This window comes from Esox lucius, chromosome 7 (genome assembly GCF_011004845.1).
Source record: "Esox lucius isolate fEsoLuc1 chromosome 7, fEsoLuc1.pri, whole genome shotgun sequence".
Classification (NCBI taxonomy): Eukaryota; Metazoa; Chordata; class Actinopteri; order Esociformes; family Esocidae; genus Esox; species Esox lucius.
Window position 1 is genome coordinate 9,081,335 of NC_047575.1, and position 23,066 is coordinate 9,104,400.

Sequence of the window (23,066 nt, forward strand, 5' to 3'; positions counted from 1 at the left end):
CCTCACAGCTCACAGTGCCCTTTAAACACTGTAACTCTGCTCAATTATGGGTTTATTAGAATTATTATTATTTTTTTTTTCTAATTATGTGTGTCAAATTCTGTCTGAACACAGACAAACAAACAATACAGGAACTATAACAAAAACTACACTGTGTGACAACTGCGACCTCTGCTGGTTCACCTCCCCCTGCAGTGGGCGGGCCCCAGCGGTCGACGTCACCGGCTTTCTGACACCACCGTCTCATCATACATTTCACCTGTGTCCCGTTTAGTGCACCTGTTCCTCATCATCGCTGTTTCCCCCCGGTATATATGTTCCCTCTGCTCCCCCTGTCTTTGTGTGTGATTGTCTCCGACAGTGTCAAAGAGCTGTGCGACGCTTCGTACCATATATATTGTATATCTCTCCTGGATACCATTAAATATCCTTCTACCACGCCTTCTCCTGCTCCTCCTTGTTCCCACACCCCGAAGCCGTGACAGAATCACACACCTATACTACAACAAGGATATGGAGCCTGAAGGAGCCACAGGCGAGGTCGGTGTTGCGGAGGCAGTTCAAGTACACTCAACAATGCTGGCCAGCCTAGGCGCTGCAATGGACAGCGTACTGAAAGCGGTGCAGCGCTTAGAGCTGAGCCAGCGGAACCCCGCAGCACCGGCCGTCTCTACGCCTCCCCAAGCCACGCCGCCCAACACGGGAGCGATGGCCATTCCGCTACCCAGGGCCTACGACGGGGCGGCGGACCGCTGCCAGGGTTTCCTGCTGCAACTGGACATCGCGCTCCAGGCATTGTATCCTGCGCCGACCGAAGCCCAGAAGATCTCTTCACTCGTCTCCTGCCTGTCCGGGAGAGCCCTGGAGTGGGCCACCGCCGTTTGGAACTTCGAGCAGCCCACCCAGGGCAGCTACGCTGAGTTCACCCGCCGCTTCCGAGTCGTGTTTGACCATCCGCACGAAGGGAGAGAGGCGGGTGAACGACTGTTCCACCTACGGCAGGAGACGAGATCGGCGCAGGAGTTCGCTCTGGAGTTCCGGACCCTGGCAGCGGGATCGGGGTGGAACGAGCGGGCTCTGATCGACCACTACCGGTGTAGCCTACGCGAGGACGTCCGGAGGGAGCTGGCTTGTCGAGACGTGTCCCTCTCCTTTGACCAACTGGCGGACATCTCCATCCGTCTCGACAACCTGCTAGCTGCCCGAGGACGTCCCGGTAGAGGCCCGCCCGTTCCACCCTGCCAACCCGTCACCGCCGTCCCCGTGGAATTGGGGGCGGCTGCACTGCCGGGCAGACGTCGGGGAGGGCAGGTGCGGAATGCCTCCAGGGGGCAACGAGGCCGTAATACTGCACCACGCCGCACCTCCCTCCCTGAGTCAAGAGGCGACAGGCAGGGCACTTCCGCATCACCCCAGGTAGCACATGCACATTCACCACTAACCTCTTCCCTCTCTATGTGCACTGTCCCTGTTAGGTTCCCCGGATTTCCGCTGCTTGCCCGGTGTAAGGCGCTGGTAGACTCAGGCGCAGCCGGGAATTTCATGGATAGGTCTTTTGCCCTACGGTCGCACATACCCCTCCCCTGGACCTCGACACCCCCCTGCCCGTGAGAGCTTTAGACAGCCGGCCACTAGGGTCCGGTCTGGTCACGAGTTGCACTGTTCCCCTCCTCCTGATTACCGACAGCCGACACAGCGAAACCATTACATTCCACATCATCGACTCTCCCACGTTCCCAGTCGTTTTAGGTTTCCCCTGGTTGTCCCTACACGACCCCTTCATCTCCTGGTCTAGTCGACGTCTGTCGGGGTGGTCGCGGAAGTGCCAGGGTAGGTGTTTGGGTGTTTCCGTTGGCTCGACCTCGGTGGAAAGTCCAGACAGTGCGCCCGCCGTGCCCATTCCCCCCGAATACAGGGACTTGGCTACGGTTTTCTCCAAAGCCAAGGCTGCTGTGTTGCCACCACACCGGCTGGGGGATTGTGCGATAGACCTCGTTGACGGAGCCGCACTCCCGAAGGGTCACGTGTATCCACTGTCCCGCACCGAAACGGAGACTATGAACGCCTACGTTGCGGAAGCGTTGGAACAGGGCTACATCAGGCCCTCCAAGTCACAGGTCTCCTCGAGTTTCTTTTTTGTGAAAAAGAAGGACGGTGGTTTGCGCCCGTGCATCGATTACCGGGCGCTGAACAAGATCACCATTCCGTTCCGCTACCCTCTCCCTTTGATCTCTGCGGAGGTGGAGAGGATGCACGGGGCCCGCTTTTTCACTAAATTAGACCTCAGGAGTGCCTATAACCTGGTGCGTATCCGGGAAGGAGACGAATGGAAAACCGCTTTTAGTACCACGTCTGGCCATTACGAGTATTTAGTGATGCCGTACGGGTTGATGAATGCTCCTTCAGTCTTCCAGTCCTTCGTCAACGACGTATTCCGAGACTTGTTGTGCGAAGGAGTGGTAGTGTATATTGATGACATCTTGATATTCACTGCCACCCGCGCCAAACATGTCTCGTTAGTGCGCAGAGTGCTGGCTCGACTGCTGGAGCATGACCTGTACGTGAAAGCCGAGAAGTGTCTGTTTTTCCAGTCGTCTGTGTCCTTCCTGGGTTATCGCTTTTCCAGCACAGGTGTGGCTATGGAGGAGCCTCACATTGACGCCGTGCGTAATTGGCCGACCCCAACCACGGTTAAGGACGTGCAACGTTTCTTAGGCTTCTCCAATTACTATAGGAGGTTTATCCGGGGCTTTAGCCAGGTAGCGGCTCCGATCACCTCCCTTCTGAAAGGGGGGGCGACCCGGTTGCGGTGGACCGTGGACGCGGAGCGGGCGTTTGTGGAACTGAAACATCGTTTCACCACCGCTCCGGTCCTGGCCCATCCCGACCCGTCGCTCCAGTTCATCGTGGAGGTGGACGCGTCCGATTGTGGGCTCGGTGCCATCCTCTCCCAACGGACGGGGTGTCGTAACACGCTCCGTCCCTGTGCCTTCTTCTCCCAGAAGCTCAGTGCGGCGGAGCGGAACTACGACATTGGTGATCGTGAGCTGCTGGCCGTGGTTCGAGCTCTGTCGGCGTGGAGGCACTGGTTAGAGGGGGCTAAACACCCTTTCCTCGTCTGGACTGACCACCGGAACCTGGAGTACATGCGGGCAGCGAGGAGGCTGACCCCTCGCCAGGCAAGGTGGGCTATGTTCTTCACCCGGTTTGTGTTTACTCTCACCTACAGGCCGGGGAGTAAGAACGTCGGGGCTGACGCGCTGTCCCGCCAGCATGACACGGAGGAGAGGCCAGTGGATGATGCTCCCGTGCTCCCGGAGTCATGCATTGTGGCACCGGTGGTATGGGAACTGGACGCGGACATCGCCGGAGCGCAGCGCGACGAGCCCTCTCCGCCCATATGCCCTGAGGGCCGTACGTATGTGCCGGCGTCTGTCCGCGACCGCCTCATCTACTGGGCGCATACATCTCCCTCCTCCGGTCATCCTGGCATCGGGCCAACAGTGCGCGCCCTGGCCGGTAAGTACTGGTGGCCCACTTTAGCTAAGGACGTCAGGGTATACGTCTCTTCCTGCTCGGTGTGTGCCCAGAGTAAGGCACCCCGGCACCTACCTGTGGGCAAGTTGCACCCCTTGCCCATTCCACAACGGCCATGGTCCCACATTTCTGTTGATTTCTTGACAGATCTCCCCCCTTCCCAGGGCCATACCACCATCCTGGTCGTTGTGGATCGGTTTTCGAAGTCCTGCCGCCTCTTGCCTCTGCCCGGCCTTCCTACTGCCCTACAGACCGCGGAGGCCCTGTTCACACACGTCTTCCGGCACTATGGGGTGCCCGAGGACATCGTGTCTGACCGGGGTCCCCAATTCACGTCTAGGGTGTGGAAGGCATTTATGCAGCACCTGGGGATCTCGGTCAGCCTGACCTCGGGCTACCATCCCCAGTCCAACGGGCAGGTGGAACGGGTCAATCAAGAAGTGGGTAGGTTCCTCCGGTCCTACTGCCAGGACCGGCCGGGGGAGTGGGCAGAGTTTCTGCCGTGGGCAGAATACGCACTGAATTCTCTGCACCACTCCTCCACGGGCGTGACGCCTTTCCAGTGTGTCCTGGGCTACCAGCCGGTCCTGGCGCCGTGGACGCCGAGCCAGACCGGTACCCCTGCGGTGGACGACTGGTTCCGGCGGGCAGCGGGCACATGGGAGGCAGTACAATCCCGCCTCCGGCTCGCTGTCCGCCGTCAAAAGACCAATGCAGACCGCCACCGCGGGGAGGCCCCGGTGTATCGGCCGGGCGACCGGGTCTGGCTCTCGTCCAGGGACCTGCCCCTCCGCCTGCCCTGCCGGAAGCTGGCCCCGCGGTTTGTGGGGCCTTTTAAAGTCCTGAGGAGAGTCAACGAGGTAACATATCGGTTACGCCTTCCCCCCGACTACCGTATTAACCCCTCGTTTCATGTGTCTCTCCTCAGGCCGGTGGTGGATGGTCCCCTCCAGGGGTGTGAGGTGCGGGAGGTGCCCCCTCCCCCTCTGGACATCGAGGGGGCCCCGGCGTACTCTGTCCGCTCCATCATTGACTCGAGGCGCCGGACGGGGGGCCTCCAGTACCTCGTGGAGTGGGAGGGGTACGGCCCGGAGGAGCGGAGCTGGGTTCCGGTGAAGGACGTCCTGGCTCCCGTCCTTGTCCGCGACTTCCATCGGCGTCGGCCGGACCGCCCTGCTCCGCGCCCCCCGGGTCGGCCCCGAGGCCGGCGTCGTCGCGCGGCTGGGGCCGCGCGTCAGGGGGGGGGTACTGTGACAACTGCGACCTCTGCTGGTTCACCTCCCCCTGCAGTGGGCGGGCCCCAGCGGTCGACGTCACCGGCTTTCTGACACCACCGTCTCATCATACATTTCACCTGTGTCCCGTTTAGTGCACCTGTTCCTCATCATCGCTGTTTCCCCCCGGTATATATGTTCCCTCTGCTCCCCCTGTCTTTGTGTGTGATTGTCTCCGACAGTGTCAAAGAGCTGTGCGACGCTTCGTACCATATATATTGTATATCTCTCCTGGATACCATTAAATATCCTTCTACCACGCCTTCTCCTGCTCCTCCTTGTTCCCACACCCCGAAGCCGTGACACACTGCATATTAAAACAAATCTTTCCTTATTTATAGTGCCTTTGGAAGGTAATCAGACCCCTTTCATTTTCTATATTTGGTTGTGTTATAGTCTTCTTTCTAAATTATTACAAAATGTGCCATTAATCTACACACAATACCCCAAAATGACAAAGCAAAGACAAGTTAGACATTTGTGAAAAATTCTTGGAAAAAAACCCTGAAATGTCATGTATGTATGTCAAGTATTCAGACCTTTTATTCAGGACTTTGCAGAAGCACCTTTGGCAGCTATCGCAGCATTTAGCCTCCTTTGGTTTGACTCTACCACCGTTGCACAACTGCTGGAGCAGTACCTTGTGTTTTCAAGATGTAACACTTCGTTTGATTTAGTTCTCATCAGATCAGAGAATCTTTTTCCTATTTGTTTCAGAGTCCTTCTGGCTGCATGTCATATGCCTTTTGCTTAAAAATGTCTGCTAAAGTCCTGATTGATGGAGTTCAGCAGAGATAGTGGCCTCCTGACAGGTTCACTGATCTCTACTGAGGAGCTTTGAAGTTCTGTCAGAGTGGCCATTGGCTTCGCAGTCACCTCCTTGACCAGAACCTTCTTCCCTGGTTACTTAGTTTGGCTGGATGGCCAACAATCAGTTGTTTCAAACATCTTCCATTTTACACTGTGCCCCTGCGGACTTCTTTAGGAATGTATTTACTACATTCCCCAGATCTATATCTTCAAAAACAAATGCGGAGGAACTGAAGGGGTCAGAATACCTCCGAAGGCACCATATATTGCAATATTTTTTTACTTAGAATGCATTTCAAAGTGTTTAACCGGCAAATCTTGTGGAGTCGTACTTCATTTGTTATATTTCTTACTGTGTTCTAGTATAGCTATAAATTCTTGATTCTGTGGAATAAACGTCATCTTCCACAGCGGGCTCCTGGCCCTGAAAGAGGCCAGGTATCCTATTAAATCGAATTTTTGAATCCTTCTGTCTTCCTCTCTTAAACTCCTGGGTTTGGATGAAGAAACACCCAGGGTTCCAATAAAAACACCCAGGGTTCCAATAAAAACACCCAGTGTTCTAGTAAAAACACCCAGGGTTCCAGTAAAAACACCCAGGGTTCCAGTAAAAACACCCAGGGTTCCAGTAAAAACACCCAGGGTTCCAGTGCCCATGCACTGTGCAAATGTGTGGCTGCCAAAACAATCCTTCATTAACCACTTGATAGGGCGTTATTATATTGCACCCTCTGGTTAGGGGAGACGTCTGACATTATGAACTTTGATTCACCTTGATTAAGCAGCGCTCCTGGCCCCGAGAGGCCTTCCATTCCCAACCATCTGTGTGCTACATAAACCCCTGTAGGCAGGCAGCCCTTTCCAGATGCCTGTATTTATAGAGGCCACAGCTGTACAGGAGGAGTAATGGAAGCAATGTCACACACAATAATGAAAGTGTTTTGTTTTGATTAAAGTGGTCCTCTGTAAAAGAACAAATCTCTGAGTCGGCATGGGGAACAATCTGTCGTTCTGACAATTAAGCAAAGCAGTTTAACCCTAATTGCTTCAACAGGTCTAAGCTGTATATGAGAATGTGTTGTCAGTTATACTTACCAAGGAAAATAAGAGTAAATGATTTTCATATGTGCTACTTTAGCCTGAATTGTTGGGAGAGTACTATTTTCTTCTGACATGATCCGATTACATTGTCTTTAAGGTGGTACAACTCAATGTTCAGTTGTTTCGTTAATTGTGAGGTCTTGTCAGATAAACTAAAACAGCTTAGACAGAATGGATCCCCTGGTGTAATTATTCAGGGATCTGTTCTGGTTATATATACAGAGGAATCAATATATGGACATAGGCTATAAAACCCACTCTAACTGTGAGAATTGTGAATCGTCAGTGTCCATCACTCCAAAAGCTCACATGGGGAGAAATGCATTGTCTCAATCTAAACTCACGGAAAAGGCTTTATGCGGATACCTCATCACAAAGTCATTGCAATTAGTTGGTTCTGTTGAGGATAATGCGCTTAGGGCTGAGCTCCTACACCCCCAATTATTCCATATAGACGAGAACTTCGCCGGCTAAAACAGGTCGAGGTAAACTTAGTAAGAAACGTTAGTCAGTTTAACTGTATCAATGTCATTCATGAATGGCCAATTAGCTGTTGAAATGGCCACTGGCAAAAGCTAACAGTTCATAGACGCTATTTGTGGTCGAGGTAAACTTAGTAAGAAACGTTAGTCAGTGTATCTGTAACAATATCGGTCACAAATGGCCACTTAGCTGTTAAAACGGCCTGTGGCAAAAGAGGCCTTGTTCAGGATGGAGGCTATACTGACACCCAATGAAAGTAGAGCTCTGTGTTGTATTGGTTAGTAACACAGCCTTTCACGTGGGCGACCCTGGTTAGAATCTCAAGAGGGCAATGCTTTCTATTGCGGTCCGGCTGAACTAGGCTTGCCTGGTTTCTTGTTCATAATGATATTTTGTTTTTCTGTCTCATTTTTAGGGATTGCCTGGGCTGAAAGGAGACAAGGTATGAGAAACACACTCTTTTAAGATATGTTTTTGGGCAATTGTATTCAGTGGGGAAAGATGGAGCCTTTCTGCTGATATCTCAGTGGGCTGTGCTGCAGTGCATGTAAACTGGTGGCATAGACTTAAACTGCTGGAACACTATTGTACACTTAGATCTATAGAATAATTGATATTAAATTTCTTTGTTGCTGAGTTCAAATTCTTAAGGCTTAACACCTCTGACTCAGCTATAAGTAACAAATCATCACATCTGAAAAGTCTTTACATATATTTTAAAAATCCTTACATTTGATCGAAATGTAGGAACAGGTTTAACAGCTGACAAAAGTTACACAATTTCACATCTGTACAATTAAAAGGCATATCATTGTGAACATGAAACATTCTTGAATTGCTTTGCACCTTTGATATACTGTACCGGTCAAATAAACATACATTACAAATGTAATTATTCACAGATATACATTGCTCAAAAAATTAAGGGAACATGTAATCATCACAGTATAACCCCAAGTCAATTAATCTTCAGGGATATAATTCTGTCCACTTTGGGAGCATAAGCGATTGTGAATCAATGTCAACTGTTTTGGTGCAAATGAAAGTGACAACAGGTGCACTGGAGTGGCAACAGCAAGACAACCCCCAAAAAGGGAATGGTTTTGCAGGTGGTGGCCACAGACTGTTGCTCACTCCTTATCTTTCCTGACTGATTCTAAGGTTTGCATTTTGCTCGTGTACTGGTAGCATTAGGTGGTAACTGGAGCTCATTCAGGTTGCACAGTTTGTCCAGCTCCTCCAGGATGGCACATCCATACATGCCGTCGCAAGAAGGTTTGCTTTGTCTCCCAGTACGATCTCAAGAGAAAAGAGGAGATACCAGGAGACGAGCCATTAAACAAGGAGAGCTAGACAGGGGCATAAATGGGCATTAACCCAGCAACAGGACCGGTATCTGCTCCAGCAAAATGACCTCCAGCAGACTACTAGTTTACTTGACCAAACTGTCAGAAACAGACTCCATGAGGGTGGCATGAGGGCCCGACATCTTCTAGTGGGACCTGTGCTCACAGCCCAGCACTGTGCAGCTCGATTGGCATTGAGCCAATCTCGATTGATGAATTGGCAGAGAACACCAGAATTGGCAGGTCTGTTATTGGCGCCCTGTTCTCTTCACAGATAAGAGCAGGTTTACACTGTGCACATGTGACAGACATGAAAGTGTCTGGAGATGCCATGGTGAATTTTATGCTGCCTGCAACCTCATCCAGTATGACCGTTTAGGCAGTGGGTCAACGATGGTCTGGGGAGGCATATACTTGTCACACAGACCTCCACATGCTAGCCAACAGTACCATGACAGCTGTTTGGTACCAGGATTTAATCCTCAGACACATCATCCGACCTTACGCTGGAGCAGTATGACCTGGGTTCCTTCTGGTGCAGGACAATGCCAGCCTCATGTGGCCAGAGTGTGTAGGCAGTTCCTGGATGGCAAAGGCATTGATGATTGACTGGCCCTCATGTTCCCCAGACCTGAATCCAATTGAGAACCTCTGGGACTTTATGTATCAGTCCATCCAACGCCACCAAGTTGTGCCACAGACTGTCCAGGAGCTCACGGATGCCCTGATTCAGGTCTGGTAGGAGAATCCCCCAGGACATCATCTGCTGTCTCATCAGGAGCATGCCCAGACATTGTCCGTGAAAAAAATTCTTGCAAGTTGGAAAAGCCTGTGATTTCAATTGGTTACTTCGATTTTCAGTGTGAGTTTGAATCCAGCCCTCAGTCGATTGGTGATTTTGGTTTCCATTGACTGCTGTTACGTAATTTTGTTCTCAACTAATTGCACAATGTACGGTAAGGTTTTGATCTTTAATATATTTTGTTCAATACCCAATGTGTGATTTAAGTGTTCCCTTCATTTTTTTGAGCGTTATGTGTATTCAGAACCTTAGCCAGGACACTCCAAATCGACTTCAGATGCATTGTTTGTCCTTTGATCATCCTTCAGATGTCTCTTATTAGAGTCCAACTGTGGGAAATTCAATGAATTGGATGTGATTTGTCCATATATCAGAGATATAATTGTTTAGAGGAATAGATCTGAATATAAAAAAGGTCTCTGAAACGTTGAACGTTCCTAAAAGGACAGTGGGCTTCATCATTATGAAATGGAAGAAATTGGAACCATCATGACTCTTCCTAGAGCTGGATGTCCGGTCAGACTAAGTACAGTAACTGGACAAGAAGGGCCTTGATCAGGGAGAGTTTCTTTGCAAAGATGAGAGAACCAGCCAGAAGGACAATCAGGCCTTAATAGCAGAGTGGGTAGATGAATGACACTCCTGAGTAAAAGGCATAGGACATGCTACCTAAAGGACTCTGACTATTAGTCCTGAATGTCAATTGCTACATCTGGTGAAAACAAGGTACCATGGGTACAGAGAGGTCCTTGAAGAATACCTGATTGAGAGAGCACAGGACTTCAGATAAGACTTCACAACAATGACCCTAAGCACACAGCCAAGACAAAGCTGGAGTGGCTTTGGGACAAGTCAGTGAATGTTCTTGAATGACTCAACCAAAGGCCAGACTTTGAGACCTGAAGATCAGAGTTCACTGCCACTCCACATCCAATCTGACAGTTGCCTGAGAAGATCTACAGTTGTGCTCATAAGTTTGCATACTCTGGCAGAAATTGTGACATTTTGGAATTGATTTTGAAAATATGACTGATTTTTTTACTTTTATTTAAGGATAGTGATCATATGAAGCTATTTATGAAGCCCATGCTGTGATATCCACTACAGAATCATGTCTGTTTTTAATGCAGTGGCGCATGAGGACTCAAAGATCACAGCCATCCAATATGGTTTTCGGCCTTGTCCCTTGCATACAGAGATATCTCCAGATTCTCTGAATCTTTTAATGATATTATGTACCGTAGATAATGAGATCCCCAAACTCACTTTGGGCCCCCGACCATCTAATGTCAGTGTACCTGACATTAGATGTACATTGGGGCAAAAAAGTATTTAGTCAGCCACCAATTGTGCAAGTTCTCCCACTTGCAAAGATGAGAGAGGCCTGTAATTTTCATCAAAATGAGAAAAAAATATCCAGAAAATCACATTGTAGGATTTTTTATGAATTTATTGGTAAATTATGGTGGAAAATAAGTATTTGGTCAATAACAAAAGTTAATCGAATACTTTGTTATATACCATTTGTTGGCAATGACAGAGGTCAAACGTTTTCTGTAACTCTTCACAAGGTTTTCATACACTGTTGCTGATATTTTGGCTCATTCCTCCATGCAGATCTCCTCTAGAGCAGTGATGTTTTGGGGCTGTCGCTGGGCAACACAGACTTTCAACGCCCTCCAAAGAATTTCTATGGGGTTGAGATCTGGTGACTGGCTAGGCCACTCCAGGACCTTGAAATGCTTCTTACGAAGCCACTCCTTCGTTGCCCGGGCAGTGTGTTTGGGATCATTGTCATGCTGAAAGACCCAGCCACGTTTCATCTTCAATGCCCTTGCTGATGGAAGGAAGTTTTCACTCAAAATCTCACGATACATGGCCCCATTAATTCTTTCCTTTACACAGATCAGTCGTCCTGGTCCCTTTGCAGAAAAACAGCCCCAAAGCATGATGTTTCCACCCCTATGCTTCACAGTAGGTATGGTGTTCTTTGGATGCAACTCAGCATTCTTTCTCCTCCAAACACGACGAGTTGAGTTTTTACCAAAAAGTTATATTTTTGTTTCATCTGACCATATGATATTCTCCCAATCCTCTTCTGGACCATCCAAATGCCCTCTAGCAAACCTCAGACATGCCTGGACATGTACTGGCTTAAGCAGGGGGACACTTCTGGCATTGCAGGACCCAGCTCTCTGCAGGTCATTCACTAGGTCCCCCCGTGTGGTTCTGGGATTTTTGCTCACCATTCTTGTGATCATTTTGACCCCACAGGGTGAGATCTTGCGTGGAGCCCTTGATCGAGGGAGATTATCAGTGGTCTTGTATGTCTTCCATTTTCTTATAATTGCTCCCACTGTTGATTTCTTCACACCAAGCTGCTTACCTATTGCAGATTCAGTCTTCCCAGACTGGTGCTGGTCTACAATTTTGTTTCTGGTGTCCTTTGACAGCTCTTTGGTCTTGGCCATAGTGGAGTTTGGAGCGTGACTATTTGAGGTTGTGGACAGGTGTCTTTTATACTGATAACAAGTTCAAACAGGTGCCGTTAATACAGGTAACGAGTGGAGGACAGAGGAGCCTCTTAAAGAAGAAGTTATAGGAATTTACCAATGAATTCATAAAAAATCCTACAATGTGATTTTCTAGATGCCAACTGATTAAAAAAATATTGAGCAAGCTTTAGAAGAATCCAAGCGTAGAGAGAAGTTACATCAGGGAGAAAATGGTCTTATACTGCAAACCCAAAGCAATTCAAATTGACCGCAGCTGCTCGCTGGGTTGCAGTTTTTCTACCCAATCATGTTACCAACCTCTTGCCACTTAGTTGTGAAATTCAAAACGACAAAACTTCTTAGTTTCAAAATTGTGTGTTGTCTTTGTGCTATTTTCTACTGAATATAGGGTTTAAATTATTTGCTTCATTGCATTCTGTTTTTCTTTACATTCTACAATTCCCAACTTTTTTGGAAACAGGGTTGTACAAAGTACTGAGTAAAGGGTGGAGAAACTAAAGGCGTCCGAAAACATTCCATATTTACATTATTGGTTGTTTTGTTTCTTGTTTGGACTCCAGAGAGATTATCCTGAGGATCCTGAGAAATACTTCATTATCCCATATTGTTTTCTAATTTTCCAATATTTATATTTTTCTTCTTTTCTTTAGGGAGACCAGGGAGATATTGGACCCAGGGTAAGAGTAAATATTTCAGAATGTCTTTCAAATACCACTAGACATCAGCTCACTCAGATTTGACGAGCTCCACTCTCTCAGGGCAAATACAATGCTAATGCACCAGGACCACACATCCTCACTGTCTACATGGTAGAGAGAGAAATACAGTCCGCGTCCAATCAGGAATCCTGAAGAAACTGATGCTTGATCTAACATCTGCCCTATCGTAACCCTATCAGTCAACCCTAGTGCCTAACCTGTAACCAGCAAACCTACAGACGTCTATTTAAAACAGGTTCTCTGGGTTGGCCCATTAAAACAGGCATTGCCTTGTTATTGTATTTAATCCTCAAAGTAAGTACATTCTGTGGTTCACCGAGCACTAGTCTAGTTCACAAAAGTAAGACCTAGTTGCTGGTTGTCAAAAACACAACTTATTTGCTCTGTAAGAATTCACTTTAATATAGTCAACACAACCGTGAGAAACAGTAAGTTGTGCAGCTGCACATCTCTCTGCTAAGGGTTTTGTCTTTGATTTATCTCGGAAACGTGTTGATTGATTGAACCACTGCCTGAGCATATAAAATGTGGATTCCCTTGACTTTTCAATTAGCCCCTCCTTGTGTTTAATTCCTTGCCTTAGTTGCAATATCCATGAACTGAACATTTTAACTGTGAGGAAGAATTAGTAGCATTTGTAAATCTCTTTGTGAACAGCAACTTGGCCAGTGTACCTGACATTAGATGTATTCTAGTAAAGCTGTTTGGGACTGCGATGTATTTCTTCCTCTGACCTTGGATGTGAATTAAAGCTTTTGGAGCAGTGTAACCTTCTGGCAGGGCATAGAGTGCAGGTGGATGTCTGGGGCTTGAGCACTAGTCTCAATCCTGTTGTCCAGTCTGACGGTTCAAGAGAAGTAGACATGCTCATATACAGGGCTGGCGCTAGATGTTTTGGGGGCACTAGGCTAGTTTTGGTTTGGGGCTCCCTATCTTCTGGTGGAAAGTTTTAGTGGTCCCCCCTTCACGGCATAGAAAAAAAAATTCAGAAGTAATTTATTTGGGAAAGTCACAGTATGCTGTACAGATGTATTATTGCTACCCAGAGTTTAAATCCTGGTCGCGTCATACCGACAATGCCCTGGTGCTTCGCTCATTATGGTTTGAATTGTCTCAGTACCGTCTAGGGCTGATCGGGTTGATGTTGGACAAAGTGGCGCACTAGCAACTCCTTATGGACTGCAAACATATTTGTGGTTTTTGGCTGGTGAATGCATTCTCCACCAAGCGCATAGATTCAACTCGCTGGGTTACAGTTTTTCTACCCAATCATGTCAACCTCTTGCCACTTAACCAAATTAGTTGTGAAATTCAAAGCGGGTATATATTATTCAGGAAACAACAACATTTCTTAGTGGTCAACATTTTATATGTTGTCTTTGTGCTATTTCCTGTGCTGTTTCCTCCCGACGCCGTCTAAACCATGCCATAGGGACCCCCTGCGCTCGTGGGCTCCGCAGGTCTGCTCAGTAATCAGATTCTCACAGTCAAGGTTTGTCCCAGCCGCCCATTCTTCTCAACCGGTCCCTCTGAGTCTCTGTCCAGCAACTCCTGTTGTTTTTCAATCTTTCCTCAGCTCTTTGTCTCGCCCTAAAGCCAGAGAATGCTAGCTGTTGACGTCCTCGCCCCGCTCGACGGCCGTAACTCTCGCTCTTAAATTTCTTTCTGTATCTGTTTTTCTTTCACTCTGCGGGGTTTTCCCTCTCCCTTTCTCTCTGGGGTCAGATGATCTTCCCTCGTTTCGACCACGGGTTTCTCTCCAGCGGCCAGCACGCTTTTCAGAAACGCCTGCTGAAGGTAGAACTGGTCTCGGGGCTCTTCTCAGTCCTGTTTCTCTTCTCTTTTCTCTGTACTTTCCCTTGAATCTGGCCTTCTCCACTTCTATCACTTTGCCTTCCGCTGTTTACATCTAACACACGTACAGAGGGAATAATGAATTACTTGTCTGTTTGCCACTCTTTCACTAACCTTCCTGCCTGGTTACGATTAAAGTAAAAAACCAGTTGGAGAGGAAGTTACAGTTCTTTGGAAAGTGAGTTGGGATGAATGAAACTGTTTGCAGATGATCATGATTAATAGTAAAAAAAAATCTGAACAGCTCTAATTGGACAACTTTATTAGGTCACTCATTGCTTGATAATATTTATGGCTGATGATATAAATGTGTTTAATGTCCTGGTTCCAATGCAACCACCTCAATCATCCAGTCTTACATAGTGAATGTAATGCATAGCAGCAATTTGAGACTTGCTTTTACACTTACATATTGGCTTGTATGGTTGGCAGTACAAAGCAGACACTTGAAAAGAGCCCAGACAAAGCCCAGACAAACTGTCCAGAACATTGCTCAAATGTGTTTCAAGAATGTGTCTGTGATGGGACAATTGTTCTGCAACTATTTAGGATTGCTAATACTGTTGGCTTAGGAATGATTAACAATCTCGTACTTCTCCCTTTCTGTCCAAATAGGGGGACCAGGGTCAGGCTGGGCCCCCCGGCCTCCCAGGGCCTCCTGGATCACCAGGTCCCAGGGGGCCACCTGGGAACACAGGGAAGGATGGTCCCAGAGGTCAGCCTGGGAACACAGGGAAGGATGGTCCCAGAGGTCAGCCTGGGAACACAGGGAAGGATGGTCCCAGAGGTCAGCCTGGGGAGCAGGTAAACAACTCCTGCCTCCTCTCATCAATGTTATTACAGACAGCAGCCATAGTAGTAATAGTCCATGCCTCAGAGCCTGGTTCCTAACTACGTTTCATCCTGCCTTCTAGAGAGTTTTTCCTTTAAACTGCATTGCTTGCTCTTAGGGATTTTAAGTTAAGCATATTTTAACCAATCTCTGTTAAAAAGGCCAATTGATTCATTTTTGATTGATCACATTGATTGATCACAACTGGCCTTACAGTTACAGTAGGAGATATAGGCTAATTAAATAGAATCAGCTGAGTCTCTTATCAGGTGAATTGGGAGGAACTTTGTTCCTGTGCACAAGCCAACCAAGTATTTCCTTTCACTCAATGTATTTGTCTTTCCTAATGAATAAAAGAAGGTTTGACTTCAAGCCGATACAGATGAGGGCAATCAGACTGCTCTCCATATTGACGGCAGATGTTTCTGGCTCAACAAGCTGTGAAGCCTTTTCCTCTTATTGTCTAGCTCTCTAATTACGTTCATCTTAGCTGACTGAAGCCGTTTCATCAGGAGCTAAAGGAGAGGAGAGTGATTAGTGGTGGGTCTGTCATGACATCCTCTAAAACATTTTATTTGTAACATGCTTTATTAAAGAGCTGTAGACCAATAGTGAAAGGCTAACTTACGGGCCAACAAATAAATACAGAACGTACACTACATGCCTGGAACAAAAGAAACTGTCTTTCTGGTAACTAGTTTGTATTTAAGTCAAAGTGATTTGGTCTTGGAGCATGTGTGAATTCAGATGGTTATTAACTACTGACACACTTGGCATTTTGGGCACCCCCAAAACGATGGACAACAGGTCTATATCTCTGTTCCACATGTTATTGAGGAGTTCATATAACACGCTGAGATCCTGTTCTCTTTACACAGGGACCAATGGGTGCCCCCGGACGACAGGTGAAATATCCATCCCCACCACACGTCACTACAACTGTGCTTCTGACCCATGCAGACCATGATTAGTTTGTGCTTTTCACTACTTTCTTTTCCTATAATGTATTGTCTTACAGGGTGAGGGTGGACAGCATGGTGTGCCTGGACCACAGGGACCCCCGGGGATCAAGGTGTGAAGTCATGTTATCTTGTCTTCCTGTTCCTTCTCTCGGTTCTCTTTGCTAGTTTCACTGTATTTCCATGTTTTGGACAGGGGGACCAGGGGCCTGCAGGTAACCCGGGCTTGAGCGGCCTCGATGGACTGCCGGGGGTAAAGGTAAAAGGAAGGCATTGTAAATATATGTATCGACTCACATGAGTGTACCCTAGGGACGTTAGACGTCGTGCTTCCATACACCATATATGTTGCGGTTACACTGTATGTAGATTCGTTTAGATTCAACTTTAATGTCATTGAACAGTACAAGTACAGTACCACAAAATACAGTTAGCATCTAACCAGAAGAGCAAAGAGAAGAGAGCAGAACATTTACAAGTATTAGGTATATGTACACCAATCAGACATAACATTATGACCACCTCCCTAATACAGTGTAGGTCCCGTTTTTGCTGCCAAAACAGCCCTGACCCGTTGAGGCATGGACTCCAATAGATCTCTGAAGGTGTGCTGTGGTACCTGGCCCCAAGATGTTAACAGCAGATCCTTTTAGTCCTGTACGTTCCGAGGTGGGGCCTTCATGGTCGGTCCTGTTTGTCCAGCACATCCCACAGATGTGTGATTGGATTGAGATCTGGGGAATTTGGAGGCCAAGTCAACACCTTGAACTCGTTGTTCAGTTCCTCACACCATTCCTCAACCATTTTTGCTTTGTGGCAGGGTGAATGCATTCACCCTGCAGAGGCCAATGCCATCAGGGAATACCGTTGCACATGGGTGCACATGGTCTGCTAAAATGCTTAGGTAGGTGGAACGTGTCAAAGTAACATCCACATGAATGACAGGACTCAAGGTTTCCCAGCAGAACATTGCCCAAACATCCCACTGCCTCTGCCAGGTTACCTTCTTCCCATAGTGCATCCTGGTGCCATGTGTCCTCCATCTAAGCTACGCACACACACCCAGCCATCCACGTGATGTAAAAGGAAACGTGATTCATCAGACCAGGCCACCTTCTTCCATTGCTCCGTGGTCCAGTGCTGATGCTCACGTGCCATTGTAGGTGCTTTCAGCAGTGGACAGGGGTCAACATGGGCTCCCCATGCAGCTACGCAGCCTCATACGCAACAAACTGTGATGCACTGTGTTCTGACACCTTTCAGTCAGTACCAGCATTAACTTTTTCAGTAGTTTGAACTACAGTAGCTCTAGGACCACTTTTGATAGGTACTGACCTCTGCAGACCGGGAACACCCCACAAGGACTTCAGTTTTGGAGATGCTCTGACCCAGTCGTCTAGCCATCATAATTTGGCTCAGATCCTTACGCTTGCCCATTTTTCCTGCGTCTAACACATCAACTTTGAGGGCAGAATGTTCACTTGCTGCCTAATATATCCCACCCACTGACAGGTGCCATGATGATGAGTTTATCAGTGTTTTTCACTTCACCTGTCAGTGGTCATAATGTTATGGCTGATCAGTGTATATTACAAGTGGAACGTATAGATTTGCAAAGAAGGCAAATGCAGTACAAATGGCAAAACTACAAGTCCAATTAGAGGAGGGCAGAAAATGTACAAGTACTAAGTATGATGTATGTACAAGTGGGATAAATAGTTGTGCTGGTAGAAATGGTAATTTTAATTGTGTAGTTGAGGCAAATTGAAGGAGTGAGGTAGCATGTGCAGAGATAGCAGCAACGAGGTGGACATGAAAATGTAACAACTGAAAACATCCTTCTGAGACTTTGTAAAGCAGTGTCAGAGTCCAGTAGTACAAAGAGGGTAGTGCAAAAAGATCCCTGAGAGGCAGTACTAGCGGTGGGTGGGTGTGGTTAGTGATGGGTCACAGAGTTCAGCAGGGTTACAGTAGATGGAAAGAAACTGCTGGTGTGAGAACGAAGAGACCTGTACCGTCTGCCTGATGGTAGGGGGGCAAACAGTTTGTGTGTGAAGGGTCCCTGATGATGCCACGAGCCCTGTGCAGACACCACTTGCGCTGGAGGTCTACGATGGTTGGGAGCTGGGCATCAGTGATGTACTTGGTGGTTTTCATCACCCATTGCAGGGCCTTTCGGTCGGCCACGGAGCATCTGGCAAACCACACTGTGGCGCAGTTAGTCAGAATGGTCTCGATTGTGCAGTGGTAAAAGTTGACATGGGTTAATGTATTCATACTGTGCTCTCGTTCAGGGGGAGAAAGGACAGACCGGAGACGCAGGGCCCAAGGGAGACATGGTGAGTGGCTGCTCATGTCTTTCCATGAAGGTCATCTTCTGTGAAGATAGAAACAAGAAACCAGGCAAGCCTGGTTCAGCCGGACCGCAATAGAAAGCATTGCCCTCTTGAGATTCAAACCCAGGTCGCCCACGTGAAAGCCTGTATCACTACACCACAGAGCTCTACTTTCGACGGGTGTCAGTATAGCCTCTTGTGTCTATGAACAAATCCTCTTTTGCCACCGGCCGTTTTAACAGTTAATTGACCATTCATGAATGATATTGATACAGTTAAACTGACTAACGTTTCTTACTAAGTTTACCTCCACCACGAATAGCGTCTATGAACTGCTAGCTTTTGCCACTGGCCGTTTGAACAGCTTATTAGCCAGTAACAGGCTTTACCTGTATCTAACTTACTGGAATAGTCATAGGAATTCTGCAATTGCTGGCTAGTCTGCCAAAGCTATTTAATGGCATAAGAATGTATTTTTTTCTATCATGGTATAACAACATACTTTTTTCTTTCATTTGTGAATGACATTGATACAATAACTATCAAGAAAGGTGGCGATAACTAACTTTTTCATCAAGTGAAACGACGAGAGAATCGTGAAAATAAAATAAATGAATGTTGTTGTTCACAGTTTGAACTTGAGCCTTCCCCGTTAGAGGCACGGTTTTAACCATAACGCCATGGCATTACGAATCTCACCAGTCGCTAAACACTACTGAGAATTGTGTTAAACTGACTAATGTTTCTTATTAAGTTTACCTCCACCACAAATAGCGTCTATGAGCTGTTAGCTTTTGCCACTGGTATCTACTAATTTCTTTGGAATAATCATAAGAATTCAGTAATTGCTAGCGAGACTGAAGATGAACATTTCCATGCCATGAACAGTCGCAATATAACCGTATACAATTTCAGGATTCGGTTTTAGCCAGCAAAGTTTTCTTCAATACAGAATAATTCACAATGCGTACTTCACTTCACCTGCAAGGAGATACGAATTTGGGGCCTACAGTTCACAAGTCCGCTTCTCTAACCACTACACTATTTAACAAGGGGTGGTCAGTCACTCAGTAAGAGACACTCTTCTTAGCCGGCTCCGCTTACACGGATCTGCATCAGCCAAGAGACTGCTACTTGTGTATCTCATGATTCATTCATTCATTCTGTGTGTTTCCCTCTGTCTCCCTCTGCAGGGCTTACCGGGAGAGAAGGCTACTGTAAGCCCCTATGACATCGGTTTTGGCCAAATTGTTCAGGTTAGTTCAAAATTGGGATTCTTTAAAAGTTGATAGAAAACATGAGTCCGTGTTATAGTACAATCTTACTAATTCAGATTCTTTTTTTTTTATTCATTGTAAAAGTATCTGTCACAGCATAACTCTTTTCAAGGTGTGCATTCCATATAAAAGTATAGCAGTTTATTTTACAGTATGAGGTCTTACATTTCACATCTTCTTTACATTCTATATAACACTTATTTACGGTATGAGGACTTATATTTCTACTTTACATGCTATATAAAAGTTTCCTTTACAGTCTGAGGTCTTATATTCCTTATTGACTTTACATTCTATATAAGTCTCCTTTACAGTATGAGGTTTTACATTCCTTTACTGCTTAACATTTCTTTACAGGGTCCACCAGGGCCACCAGGACATCCAGGAAGCCAAGGGCCAAAGGTGAGAGTTGTCAAGGTGGCCACTGCTCATCCATTGTGCTCAGCCTGTGTGGGTTTGAGTCCCATCCTCAACGGTGGAATATATTATATTCTAGATGAGAGATTTGTCATTGTAGCTTACATTGTTTTTGACTATGGGCCATTCTGCCGAATCGGTGCCATTTGCTTGTGTACCTTTTCAATATTAAACTTCATTCTTTTTTCAGCACTGTATCTAATAACTAATTATTTTTCAACACTTTTTTCAACACTGTATCTAATTTCAGTGTTCTATGTAGTTTTTATTAAGGTTTTACATTATGTATCATCAAATTGCAATTAGGACAAAGTGCAGGACACTGCCTGGTAATATGTATTAAACAGATACTTTTCATGCATATTTATGTGTGTAATGGCCTGGGGACGGAAAAGGCACCGATTTGGCAGAATGGTCCCTAAATGAAGCATTGAACAGACACACAACAAGACCTCAGTAAGCCATAAATTATTTTTGACCGATAAAATAAAATGAAAAGTCAGTAATATTATTGTCGGCCAGACAGATTTTCCAGAATTAGTTTTTTTTCTAAAACTTCCAAACTGCTCGCAAAGTGCAAACAATGCACTTCAGTGAAGTCCCTAAGTGGGCCAAACTGGATCACCTTGATTATCTGTGTACAGTGTCCTGATGGAGAGGGGATTGCTATGTGTGCTGTATACATTGCCCATGCCGCAACACACACCATCCCTACAGTGAAGTATGGTGATGGCAGCATCATGCTGTGGGTTTGCTTGTCATCTGATCAGCAGGGCCTGGGAATTTCGTCAGAATTTAAGGAAAAAATGTATGGAACAAAATACAGTGAAATATTGCCATAGAACCTGCTTCAGTTCACCACTGTGAGCAAAGCTAGTTAATCAGAAGTAAGTATAATATGTAAATCTGTAATTGCAGTGAAATGTGGCTCCAGTACCAAATATCAATGTGTGAAGTGTGAATACTTACTGTATGCAAACAACTTCATTTTTACATTTTCTTACAAATATTTCCATCATAAAACCAATATCACCAGGGTCTGACTATTTTATGTATCAATGATTTAAAATCAAACAGAAATACATTTCAATATATCGTTTGTAATTCAGTAACATGCAAGAATTGGTCAGGATTTTGAATTTTGAAAGGTACTGTATATTTACAGTAGATATGATAAATCATGCTGGGGGCATTGGAGCAGTAACCTACACTAGCTTTGATTTATGTAACGACAACAGGCAAACACAATGACCTGTCTCTCATGCCAACAGGGAGAGTCAGGCATACCTGGAGCTGACGGAGATAAGGTAAATTACATTTCTAATTGTTCTTGTCCTGTGACATCATCATGAACAATATTCCTCAGTGGTTTCCACCTCATGCTTTGCCTTATTTCTGCAGGGGGCCAAAGGAGAGAGTGGGAATGACGGTGTGCCTGGAGTCGCAGGGCAGAAGGGCGAAAGAGGCCTGCCAGGCCTACCTGGGTTTGTGGTTAGTGAGAAATGGGGAGATGTGCATGTTTGTCTAGTACACTAATAATTAGAAAATGTTGTCCATATAATGTATTTTTGACACTTAGGGAGCTGACATCAAAAAAGGAGAGAGAGGAGATTCAAGATTTGAAGGCAATCTGGTAAGGTAACTTTTTTGGCAAGCCTGTATGCCCACTAATTTGCTGTCTGTCGTCAATAGGGTTATCTGATCTTGTCAATTATTGTGATCTTCAGGCGCATATGATCTCAGTCCCCGGACCTCCTGGCCCCCCCGGACCTCCTGGTCTCCAGGGCTTAATGGTGGGTAGTTTGACCCTCTGCCTTCTGAATGAAAGGGACGATATTCAAACAAATGTCTAGATGTCTAAAACATACATTTCCTTCCTTGGGCGTCGTTCATTTAAGTTCTCCAGTTCCAATTACTGAAACAAATTGCAAAGATTCTTAAACTTATCCTACCTCACTCCATAAAAACTAACTAACCTAACTGCTAATCAGTGCACTGCTCAAATCCATCTGTATGTGTTTTCTTGTGAATAGTGTTTATTTTATTGGTATGTAGTATTTATTACTATTAATATTGCTTAAAATATGAATACAAAATATAGTATCTCACAAAAGGGAGAACACCCCCCACATTTTTGTAAATATTTGAGTAAATCTTTTCCTATGACAACACTGAAGAAATGACACTTTGCCACAATGTAAAGTAGTGAGTGTACAGCTTGTATAACAATGTAGATTTGCTGTCCCCTCAAAATAACACAACACACAGCCATTAATGTCTAAACTGCTGACAACAGAAGTGAGTACACCCCTAAGTGAAAATGTCCAAATTGGGCCCAATTAGCCATTTTCCCGCCCCAGTGTCATGTGACTCATTAGTGTTACAAGGTCTCAGGTGTGAATGGGGAGCAGGTGTGTTACATTTGGTGTCATCACTCTCACACTCCCTCATACTGGTCACTGGAAGTTCAACATGTCACCTCATGGCAAAGAACTCTCTGAGGATCTGGAGAAAAGAAAATTGTTGCTCTACATAAAGATGGCCTAGGCTATAAGAAGATTGCCAAGACCCTGAAACTGAGCTGCAGCACGGTGGCCAAGACCATACAGCGGTTTAACAGGACAGGTTCCACTCAGAACAGGCCTCGCCATGGCCAACCAAAGAAGTTAAGTGCACGTCCAGAGGTTGTCTTTGGGAAATAGACTGCCAGCATTGGTGCAGACTGTTGAAGGGGTGGGGGGTCAGCCTGTCAGCCTGTCAGTGCTCAGACCATAAGGCGCACACTGCATTAAATTGGTCTGCA

The 23,066-nt window shown here is 46.3% G+C and overlaps 1 protein-coding gene across 4 annotated transcripts in view; it reads left to right on the plus strand.

The window, feature by feature from the left end:
* The window catches only part of LOC105024914 (collagen alpha-1(XXIII) chain), a 90,315-nt gene that overhangs the window by 61,554 nt on the left and 5,695 nt on the right, over positions 1–23,066 (plus strand). For 3 of the 4 annotated variants that reach the window (XM_034293354.1, XM_034293355.1, XM_010895212.4), the window contains 14 exons: positions 7,621–7,647; positions 12,520–12,546; positions 14,021–14,080; positions 15,058–15,246; positions 16,153–16,179; positions 16,293–16,346; positions 16,430–16,492; positions 18,528–18,572; positions 19,763–19,825; positions 20,204–20,248; positions 21,535–21,570; positions 21,665–21,754; positions 21,843–21,896; positions 21,991–22,056. In XM_034293354.1, the coding sequence (XP_034149245.1) occupies positions 7,621–7,647; positions 12,520–12,546; positions 14,021–14,080; positions 15,058–15,246; positions 16,153–16,179; positions 16,293–16,346; positions 16,430–16,492; positions 18,528–18,572; positions 19,763–19,825; positions 20,204–20,248; positions 21,535–21,570; positions 21,665–21,754; positions 21,843–21,896; positions 21,991–22,056 (846 nt within the window). The remainder of the gene's footprint in view (positions 1–7,620; positions 7,648–12,519; positions 12,547–14,020; positions 14,081–15,057; positions 15,247–16,152; positions 16,180–16,292; positions 16,347–16,429; positions 16,493–18,527; positions 18,573–19,762; positions 19,826–20,203; positions 20,249–21,534; positions 21,571–21,664; positions 21,755–21,842; positions 21,897–21,990; positions 22,057–23,066) is intronic. The other variant, XM_034293356.1, reaches the window with a different exon arrangement.